General features: G+C 44.8%; 1 protein-coding gene across 1 annotated transcript in view; it reads right to left on the bottom strand.

The window, feature by feature from the left end:
* The window catches only part of abcb6a (ATP binding cassette subfamily B member 6 (LAN blood group) a), a 63,628-nt gene extending 51,608 nt beyond the window's left edge, over positions 1-12,020 (bottom strand). Inside the window, exons 1-4 of the mRNA XM_084316380.1 lie at positions 11,889-12,020; positions 8,789-8,975; positions 4,439-4,531; positions 2,129-2,321 (exon numbers count right to left, since the gene is read on the bottom strand). Coding sequence (XP_084172506.1) covers positions 2,129-2,321; positions 4,439-4,531; positions 8,789-8,975; positions 11,889-11,930 — 515 coding nt within the window. The 5' untranslated portion in view covers positions 11,931-12,020. The remainder of the gene's footprint in view (positions 1-2,128; positions 2,322-4,438; positions 4,532-8,788; positions 8,976-11,888) is intronic.

Below are 12,020 nucleotides of genomic sequence, written 5' to 3'. Positions count from 1 at the left end.
TGAAGACATTCACTTGCTCAGCCATGGCCTTGTCGCCATGTGTCAGTTTGTTGCATGATTTTACTGCAGTAGACCAGCAGAGGGCAGTAGCCTGAAAAGAGTGCACATGAGAGAAGAGAAGAGATTTTGATGTATGGGCAGGTGAGAATTTGTATCATGTTCTTATTGATCAAATACTATTTCTAGCTGTTGATGATGGATGAAATGTTGTTGATGAATGAAATGAAATTAAATACAGTTAGATATCTAGCTAGCAACTAGCGAGCTAGCTAGCCATTGTGCAATGTTAGCCAATCCACCTCCAACCTCTTCACCATTAATTCCTCCAAAGAGCTAGCTACGACACTCTTCAGCAATTTGATGCAACACTGTGCCTGCATCATGTCAAAACGCCATATCCTGATTGATCCAGCCCAGCCTTCTACATCTAAGGAGCTGCATTGCCCCACTAACTGGGAACTCTGTGCTCTCTGCCAAGTGGAAACAAGGGAAGCTTTGCAATGCCCTGCCCGCTTGCCTGAATGCCTTCTACAACAGAACTGCGTTTCCGCGTCTCTGATTGGCCAGGTCATTTCTGGTCATGTGAAATGTACGCCCAATCGTGGGACCGCAAGTTTCTACACTGGTTAAGCTTAGGCGCTCGTTCAAAGTTGGTTACGGTTAGAGTTTGTCTTAGAGCACGGCGATAGAACGCCTGCCCTGATTCCGACGGTTAAGCTTAGGCGCTCGTTCGAAGTTGGTTAAGGTTAGAGTTTGTCTTAGAGCAGGTCGATAGAACGCCAGGTAGTTTGCAGGCTGTTAGACCCGGAAATAGGCGCAGAACTTGCTGTCCCACGATTGGCGCACATGTCACATGACCTGGCCAATCAGAGCGCAAAACTTGAACGCGGAAAAACGCAGTTCCGTCGTAGAAGGCATACACGCTGCCCGCTCAAGCAAGCCACCGCTAGGCAGTGGTTATGTGTCATTGGCCAGGCATCTTCTTGAATTTCAAGAATTTGGACAGATACCCGCTGAGCTGGACCTAAACAGGCCCACCAAGTTACTGCTGCTAGCCTGTACAAGCTACTGCCCCTGACCTCCAATCAGCACTGCATGCCTGAAGCGGCCCCTCCAACATTTGAAGAATGGTGCCTACAGCGAGTCAGGGAAAGTGTGCATTTTGACTACTGGTTGAAAACCTTACCACTTGAGGTCCTCATGCTCATATAGGTCAGATCACTGTGGGAGGGCAACTCTCAGCTCTATGTGGAAACCCTCACACAGCTACTACCCTGGATGTTTGCTCTGGACCACACTCACTACTCCAGGTGGCTATCATCAGTGCATGTCCGTGACATGATGGTCCTGTCTGATAAACATCCAGCCATCCTGGAGGAGTTCCGTGTTGGAAAGTTTGTTGTGCATAAAACAAGTCAAAGTATTAAACTTAATACTTAAAAGTATTAAGTATGCAAGAAAAAGGCATGCTCATGTTAGGCCTCACTAATAATGTCATTGTAGGGCAGGTACTACTTACTACAACTAGGGTAGGTTAAGAGATGTCTCAACTGTTCAATCAAATTTAACACGCATATTGTTGAAAGTCCCTTTTTGAGTCTTTGTGTTTGTGCGAGGTGTGTTTGTATGACATGAAACCCAATTGCCATATATCCTATACAGCTGATTTAATCTATTAAAGCACTTTTATGATGACCAGTGGGTTCCACAACTCTTCTTTTTGATATAATACCTTTGTGCCTGCAGGAAAAAAGTTGTTTTTGAGAGGTAAATGTGTACAGCCTCCGACAAGTTCCAGAGGTCAATTCAGAAGTGTTTCCACGTCTGAAAACAAACGTCATAGAGACTTCATATAGAAACACTGTAGAAAGTGTCATGCTTCTTTCATAAAATGCACAATACCTTCCATATATGAGCTCATCTGCCCCACTAACCACCAAGCAGATACAGACAGACCCTTTTTTTCTCTGTGCTGCGTGCATCAGGCTTAGGGAACAGTCGCGCCGTTAGCCTAGCTTAGCGTCATTCACAGTCACGAAATACACCGATGGAAGATGCCCCCCCCCCCCCCCCTAACGGTACCTGAGCAGGCTGTTGATAGAAGACCCCCCCCCCCCCCTAACGGTACCTGAGCAGGCTGTTGATGGAGGAGGTCCCGCGGTCGATGCTCCTCAGGACGTCGCCCGTCTTGCGGCCCAGGTGCCAGCGCAGGGACAGGGCGTGCAGGTGGGCGAACAGGCGCACCTGCACCACGCGGTTGGTGTACTGCTGCACGCGGATCCACAGGAAGGAGCGCAGGTTGCTGACGAAGCCCGACGCACCTGAGAGGAGACGGAGAAAGAGACACGGTGAGACCAGAGGAGACGGAGAGACCAGAGGAGACGGGGAGACCAGAGGAGACGGAGAGACACGGTGAGACCAGAGGAGACGGAGAGAGAGAGACGGTGAGAGAGACGTACGCAGAGTAGAGCTGACCCCCAACGTTCAGACCTTCGTTCGTTACGTTGGCATTCGAATTCTAAATCAACATTTGAATATTTTTTTATATATATATATATATATATATATATATATATATATATATATATATTTATATATTATATATTAAATATATATATAGTCTATTCATTCTGTTTAAACCAATGGGGTTTTTCTTCACAGTTGCAGATACAGATTAGGCTACACTAATATTATAGTATTAAAACTGATGAGTTATATTCATTAACACATTGGGCGCCCATCATTATACCCAGTCTGCCACCGCTGTAAGCCTATGGAGATGTTTACCTTCTTTGCAGGGCTATAACTTTTTAAATATTATAGCTATATTGACATTACTATGGCCCATTCAACATCGGGTATCTATCGTTACGGATGTGGGAACGTTATATTTTTTCATTCATACATTGTTGTGTTAATACCGTCTAGAATATATAAGTATGTTTTTAAGGTTTTCTGCTGTAATTCCAAAAACGAGTTATTGGCGTTTCTTTCCTATACACGCTATATTAAAAAATTCAAATGTATATGATCGGTATACATTATGCTTCATCATGCGTGAAGGAAAGGGGGGGGGTCGTTTATAATTCCTTGATCGTCAGTAATGGCTTTATTTAGTATGGGTTGATATGTTGATCAGATGGTTTGCAGTGAAATAAATAAACAATCAAGCTGAAAATAACGTTAGTGTCCTCTTACCGTTCACCGATGAGACTGGAGGAAAAAGATCCCAATTATTTGACGCCGATCTCCTACATCCATTTCCGGTTTGTATGGCGCAAATACACGCCGAAATCATATCGATTATTGCGTTTAGAAAGCGATCCAAATGCACTATAGTGTTTGTCTGGATCCACGTAACAAGATATTACTGCCGGAGGGATTTCCTCGATGCACCAGCGGCACTTCCGGTTTTGGCGAGAGTGTAACTCGCCCGACCATCCACCAGGCGGCGGTATTGAGGCGTTGCAATCTCATACAGGGTGCCGCTGCAGTCCCGGAGGGAGGCTGGATGAATTATGAATGCCATGGCGAAAAAATGAAATATTGATCCCAAAAACGATTTACGCCGTTGTTGGCGTTCAACGCATGGCGGGCAAAAACGACGAAAGTCGTTTTTGGCGACCAATGTGTTAAAGAAAGTTGATTTCATAAAAAAAATATTTGTATCAGATTAATCACTTTATTCAAATTGAGGATTTAGTTTGAGGATATTTAGAATTTTTTTTTTTATTCAAAACGAAGGTCCGTTTGAAAAACCCTGACGAAGTCCGAAGCCCAAAAACAGGCTTTGGGGTTAACAGCTCTAACGCAGAGAGAGAGTCGGTCTCACCTGCTCCTCCTCCCTGCATGAACTTCAGCAGGAAACAGCTCTAACGCAGAGAGAGAGTCGGTCTCACCTGCTCCTCCTCCCTGCATGAACTTCAGCAGGAAACAGCTCTAACGCAGAGAGAGAGTCGGTCTCACCTGCTCCTCCTCCCTGCATGAACTTCAGCAGGAAACAGCTCTAACGCAGAGAGAGAGTCGGTCTCACCTGCTCCTCCTCCCTGCATGAACTTCAGCAGGAAACAGCTCTAACGCAGAGAGAGAGTCGGTCTCACCTGCTCCTCCTCCCTGCATGAACTTCAGCAGGAAACAGCTCTAACGCAGAGAGAGAGTCGGTCTCACCTGCTCCTCCTCCCTGCATGAACTTCAGCAGGAAACAGCTCTAACGCAGAGAGAGAGTCGGTCTCACCTGCTCCTCCTCCTACCTGCATGAACTTCAGCAGGAAACAGCTCTAACGCAGAGAGAGAGTCGGTCTCACCTGCTCCTCCTCCCTGCATGAACTTCAGCAGGAAACAGCTCTAACGCAGAGAGAGAGTCGGTCTCACCTGCTCCTCCTCCCTGCATGAACTTCAGCAGGAAACAGCTCTAACGCAGAGAGAGAGTCGGTCTCACCTGCTCCTCCTCCCTGCATGAACTTCAGCAGAACGTAAACACAGACTGTGGTGGCCAGAGTCCTCCAGGTGCTGCCATCCGTCAGCTCGTTCACTGAGAGAGAGAGAGAGAGAGAGAGAGGAGAGAGAGAGGAGGTGAGAGAGAGAGAGGGGGGGGGGGAGAGGAGGTGAGAGAGAGAGAGAGAGAGAGAGAGAGAGAGAGAGAGAGAGAGAGGGGGGAGGGAGAGAGAGAGATAGAGAGAGGAGGTGAGAGAGAGAGAGAGAGAGAGAGAGAGGGGGGGGGGATACAGGAGAGGTGAGAGAGATTTGGGGAGAGATAGAGAGAGAGAGAGAGATTTGGGGAGAGAGAGAGAGACAGAGACAGAGACCAAGAGAGAGGGGGGAGGTGAAAGAGAGAGACACACACAGAGAGACAGAGAGGGATACAGGGAGAGAGAGGGGGGTGAGAGAGATACAGGGTGAGAGAGATACAGGGAGAGAGAGAGATGGGTGAGAGAGATACAGGGAGAGAGATACGGGGAGAGAGATACAGAGAGAGAGAGAGGGGGATATGGGGGGAGAGAGAGATAGATACGGGGAGAGAGAGATAGATAAGGGGAGAGAGGGATACAGGGAGAGAGATACAGGGAGATAGAGAGAGATACAGGAGATAGAGAGAGATACAGGAGATAGAGAGAGAGACAGAAAGAGATGAAAGAAGACAAGCAGACATGTATTTGATTAGAAGATTCTTCTCTAGCTCAGGGTTGGGAATGTGAGATTATCTGCAGCCTGGGCATCTTAAACTCTTTAACTTCAAGTTTCACAAAGTTGATATTAGCCGACGTCTCATTGGAGGAAAACACACCAGCATCCGGCTTGATCCTCCGTTCAGCAAAGACCGTATATATATAACCATGACGTCGTACATTTTGCAAATCCCATTCATATTTTTTCGATGAGATTTCCATAGCGATTTACCATAGATAATGGGGAACAGTTTTAACGGTTTAATAACTAAGAAGTCAGTTCAGTGAGAGAACACCACTATACACGTATAACTATTCTGATCATAGGTTTAATAACTAAGTCAGTTATACAGTGAGAGAACATTATATATTCTTATAGTATGAAGACATTGATAGGTCTCTCACCTAAATTCTTATAGTATGAAGACATTGACAGGTCTCTCACCTATATTCTTATAGTATGAAGACATTGATAGGTCTCTCACCTATATTCTTATAGTATGAAGACATTGATAGGTCTCACCTATATTCTTTATTTTTTTTTATCCACTTTTTCTCCTCTTGTTTTTCTCAGATTTTCTCCCATCCCAATTTAGTCGTTATGCCAATTCCCCCCGCCTCTTCCTGGTCATTGCTCGCATGTGCCCCCCACTGGTCGGTCTAGGGAGCCCTGAAGTCTATCGGATGCTTCCTCCGTCACATAGGAGATAGCCAGCAGCCTCTTTTCACCTGGCAGCGTGGACTCTCATTGGTGAGGTGTAACGCGTGGGAGGATCACACTACCTCCCCCAGTTCCCTCCCTCGCTGTGCAGGCACCCTGACTGACCTGTAGGAGTCGCTGTTCACAACGGCCAGGACCCACCCACCGGCTTCCCTCCCGCTGACTCTGCCAATTGTGCCAGTATGACGACCGGCCAAGCCGGAGGCACCGCTGACAGCCGGATTCGATACCAGTGTCTCTGCGGTGGTAGACAGACGCTTAGTCCGCTGTGCTACCCGGCCGCCTTCTCACCTATATTCTTATAGTATGAAAACAGAGCTTTCAGTGTGGCAGCTCCCACCCTCTGGAGCACCCTCCCCGCAGAACTCCGCACCGCCCCAACTCTGGACTCATTAAAAAAACTGCTCAAAACCCACCTCTTCAACTTGGCCTTTAACCCCTAATTTCTCACTTTGTATGTTGTGTCTGTCCACTATGTTTGTTACTTTTGTTATAGCGACCTTGGGTCTTTCGAAAGGCGCTATATAAAATGAAGCTATTATTATTAGGGATGTTCGATATTGGCTTTTTTACCGATATCAGATATAGTCCAACTCCGATTCCGATATCAACCGATACCGATATCAGGGTTTCCGTTAGAAAAAATTGTTGCCGGTCTCCGTGACCTGCAAGATTTCAATCTACCGGACAAATGAGATTAATTCCGGTCATAGTTTATTGAGCTTTAAAACAATTGATAGGCAGGCTATATAAAGAATGTCATGTAGATTTATAATATTATTACTTAAAACTAGACTACTTTTGCGTATACAGTCATTAATATATTCCAAATAAAATAAGTCCCTCGATACTCCGTGCTGCTGCTGACTTGAAATAAAATAGACCGTGTATGTGGGCAGTCGGTCCGACACTAAACAGCAGTCTGTTATAATCACATTTTTATGAGCTAACAAATTCCGTTATATTGGACATTTGTATTAATTATATCAAGCGAAGAACTGAGAAATTTGGCAGAGAGACGGCAACATTATCGTGGGTTTGCGTGATGTATATCTCCACCTCCCAACGACTTGGTGCTGGTCATAATGTCCGGTGAAAACAACTCCCTCCAAGCACAACTTGACCACCCGAACCGTACCAAAACAGGCCAAAATTAAATAGCCCATGCGACGAACGATTCATTACATTCGTTTCATCGTTGCTCCACCAAGCAGCCGGTCCAACAATATCAGCGCGAGCCGGCCGCAGTTAGTTTGCAAGAAGCATCCAGCTGCAGACCCGCAGAGCAGCTTTCCAGGTCTGGGGACCGCACTGTGCCAGCAAAGCTGGTGGGTTCTGTGGGTCTGCAGCTGCATGCCTTCCGCAAATCCAGCAGCAAGCTCTCACTGACACAGCGTCGTCATTACCAGACCGGCTGCTTGGCGATGCAACGACAACAAACGCAATGATTGTTTCGTTCATCGCATAGGCCACCCAACTCCAGCCCATCCAAATACAATTCAAATAATCAAACTGTGCCCAGAGGGAACTATTTTCACCGGACACTATGACCGGAGAGATTAAATTTGTCGGACTTCAACAGATTTTGCCAGTCAAATACCGGTAATTACCGGCTAACGGAAACGCTGACCGATATATGCGGGGTTTCCCCCCAAAAACGGAATAATTTCCGGTAATTAACATTACATATCTCTTGTCATGGAATTAACACAACATTATGCGCTCAGCCGAGCGTACCACGGGTATTGCGCTACCTCCCCTGCAGGTTCTATACAACAAGAGGTGCAAATCCAGAGCCTGCAGGATAATGAAAGACCCCCACCACCCCAACAACAGCCTGTTTCAGCTGCTGAGGTCAGGCAGACGCCTGCAAACCCCAGCTACTAGGACAGAGCGGCTTAGGCTCAGCTTCTTCCCCCAGGCCATCAGAGCCTTGAACACTGAACTCTCTACACACAAACACACATGAGCACACACACAACACACACACTGTACACGCTCACACACTAGCAGCCACTTTAACATGAGCAAACACACACTCATGCTGCACACACTCACACTTATGGTCACTTTACAAAAGGAAAGGTCACTTTAAGAATAGTATAGTATAACTTGAGATTGTATAATATAGCATTGTATAGCAGTGTACATAAAGACCCAATGCCTCATCCGTAGCTAACAATGTATTGCGCTACCACAGGACCTAGCATGTCCTACCATGCTCTGTAAATAACTCATGTACAGATACCGATATGCCCTACTTTGATTACTTGTATTATTGCACAATGTCGTTCTATTGGATTCTTATTATATATTACTATTGTATTATGCACATCGTTGCGGGCGAGACCTCCCGCATTTCATTGTATACTTGTATGCCGTGACAAATAAAACTCTTGACTCGACTATACTTTTGACAATAAATAAAATCAGAATGAGTTCTTACTTGCTTGCCTCGGTAAGTAAAGGTTAAATAAATGTAAAAAAAAAATATATATATTGATTTTTTTTTAAACCGATACCGATATTTTCCGATATCACATTTTAAGGCCAATATCGTCCGATAATATCGGTAGGCCGATAATATCGGACATCCCTAATTGCCTACCGATATTATCAGCCGATATTGGCATTCAAATGTGATATCGTAAATTATCGTTATCGGTAAAAAAAAGAAATTATAATAATTTTTTTTTTTTACATTTATTTAACCTTTATTTACCCAGGCAAGCAAGTAAGAACAAATTCTGATTTTATTTATTGTCAAAAGTATGTATTGAACCCCCGCATATATCGGTATCGTAAATTAAGAGTTGGACAATATCGGTATATCGGTGTATCGGTAAAAAAGCCAATATGGAACATCCCTACTAATTATTATTATTATTGACGGGCCTCTCACCTATGTTCTTGTAGCAGATGGGCACGAAGACGTTGATGACGCGCTCCACGGCCAGCAGGGAGAGACAGAGCAGCACCAGCAGCTGGAGCAGCACGCTGCCGCGGGGCCACATGTAGGGCAGCAGGAGGCGCGTCTTCTTCTGGAAGCCCTGCCAGGTGGACTGGCTCTCTGCTGCCCCCAGGAGGGGCTGGGAGGCACAACACCAGACCAGACATGAATAACATGATACAATGTAATATATAATACAGTAGACATAAATATCATATGATACAATGTAATAGAATATAATATAATACAGTAGACATAAATATCATATGATACAATGTAATAGAATATAATATAATACAGTAGGCGTAAATATCATATGATACAATGTAATATAATAGAATACAGTAGGCATAAATATCATATACAATGTAACAGAATAGAATACAGTAGGCATAAATATCATAATGTAACAGAATATAATACCATAGGCATAAATATCATATACAATGTAACAGAATATAATACAGTAGGCATAAATATCATATACAATGTAACAGAATATAATACCATAGGCATAAATAACATATGATACAATATCATATGCAATGTAATAGAATATAATAGAATACAGTAGACATAAATAACATATGCCTCTGCTTTTTTGATGTGAAAAGTGATGCTGCACTTAGCACTGACTGAGAAAGTACATAATAGTTCTACTTTGACGTTTTAATGTTGGACCAAAGCATTGCATGTAATTAGAATACAGGCAAATAAAGGAAATTTAGTTTAAAGTACAATCTTGGCTGTCTTTTTCTCTCAACGCTTCAATAGGTAGATCTTTCCTTCACAAAAAAAAAAGTGATCTTGGGCTTAAAAAGGTTGGGGACCACTGCTCTAGAGTTAATTATATTGTTTACACTGCCTTTTATTATTATTTTTTTTACTTCCCCACTGTATGATAATTTTATGACCTGTATGTATCATGTCTTATCATGTACTATCACCATGTACCTGTACCTCCCCTCCCCCCTCCCCCATGCTGCTATGATGCCTGAATTTCCCCAAGGGGGATCAATAAATGAATATCTCATCTTATTTTTTTTTAATGTTTTGCATATATTTGTTATGTAAGGTTTTAAATTAATAAGGAATTACATTAATTTTGAGTAGTGGAAAAGGAGTAGGATTAAATACATGTATACTTCTTACTACTCCTGTTCGAACATGTAAATTTAGTTACGTTCCCTATTAAACTTTTTTTTGTTTATTTCATTGCTAGAGATGAATGATTTGTTTTCGTTTAATTTTGTTCGTATTTACACGTTCGAAATAAAGCGGTCAAATCAAATCAAAATGGCGGTACGTATACAGACAGCCATGGGATCTTGAGGCGAGACCCCTGTGAAAATGCCCATATCCATTTTTCCCCAGTAAAGATTTAGCTCAACCCATCATCACCCACACACAGACACCCATCACCCACACACACAGACACCCATCACCCACACACACAGACACCCATCACCCACACACACAGACACCCACAGACACACACACCTATCACCCACACACACAGACACCCATCACCCACACACACAGACACCCATCACCCACACACACAGACACCCACAGACACACACACCTATCACCCACACACACAGACACCCATCACCCACACACACAGACACCCATCACCCACACACACAGACACCCACAGACACACACACCTATCACCCACACACAGACACCCATCACCCACACACACACATCACCCACACACACAGACACCCATCACCCACACACACCTATCACCCACACACACCTATCACCCACACACAGACACCCATCACCCACACACACACATCACCCACACACAGACACCCATCACCCACACCCACAGACACCCATCACCCACACACACAGACACCCATCACCCACACACACAGACACCCATCACCCACACACACCCATCACCCACACACAGACACCCATCACACCCACACACAGACACCCCTCACCCACAGACACAGACACCCATCACCCACACAGACACACATCACCCACACACACAGACACCCATCACCCACACACAGACACCCATCACCCACACACACAGACACACATCACCCACACACAGACACCCATCACCCACACACACAGACACACATCACCCACACACACAGACACCCATCACCCACACACACAGACACCCATCACCCACACACACAGACACCCATCACCCACACACACAGACACCCATCACCCACACACACAGACACCCATCACCCACACACACAGACACACATCACCCCCACACACAGATACCATCACCCACACAGACACACATCACCCACACACACAGACACCCATCACCCACAGACACCCATCACCCACACACACAGATACCATCACCCATCACAGACACTTGAAGAGGATTGATGTAGGTCTGATAGTTATAGCTACGGTTTCTACTATTATTGAAAAATTCAATAAACAAATGTATATCAAAAGAAATTAAATAATTTTCTCAACTTTGGAGGGTGATTTCCCCCCCTTCTCCAGTGAGCCGGCGTGAGCCTCTAGTTTAATATGATGCCACTATCTTCACGCTGTCAAATTAATCTAATACATTTAAGTTTAAAGTCTATAAAACAAAAGAATGTGGGGGGGGGGGGGGGGGGAGAAAGGACAGAATACTTTCTGAAGGCAGTGTGTGTGTGTATGTATATGTATGTATGTATATGTGTGTGTATGTGTGTGTGTGTGTGTATGTATGTGTGTGTGTGTGTGTGTGTATATGTATATGTGTGTGTGTGTATGTGTGTGTGTGTGTATGTATGTGTGTGTGTGTATATGTATATGTGTGTGTGTGTATGTGTGTGTGTGTGTATGCATGTGTGGGTGTGTGTGTGTGTGTGTGTGTATGTGTGTGTGTCTGTGTGTGTGTGTGTGTGTGTGTGTGTGTGTGTGTGTGTGTGTGTGTATGTGTGTCTGTGTGTGTGTGTGTGTGTGTGTGTGTGTGTGTATGTATGTATATGTGTGTATATGTGTGTGTGTGTGTGTGTGTGTGTGTGTGTGTGTGTGTGTGTGTGTGTGTGTGTGTGTGTACCTGTCCATCGGTCTCCACGTCGTCCTCGTTGATGAGCAGCATGTAGGGTCTCCGTGGCAACCCTGGGGCGCGCAGGCCCACGAGGAAGAGCAGCCCGGTGCCGAGGTAACGGACCAGCCAGAGAGAGAACTG

The sequence above is a fragment of the Notolepis coatsorum genome, assembly GCF_963971535.1.
Source record: "Notolepis coatsorum genome assembly, chromosome: 1".
In the NCBI taxonomy this organism is placed as follows: Eukaryota; Metazoa; Chordata; class Actinopteri; order Aulopiformes; family Paralepididae; genus Notolepis; species Notolepis coatsorum.
This window is presented reverse-complemented; position numbering and strand designations above follow the sequence as displayed.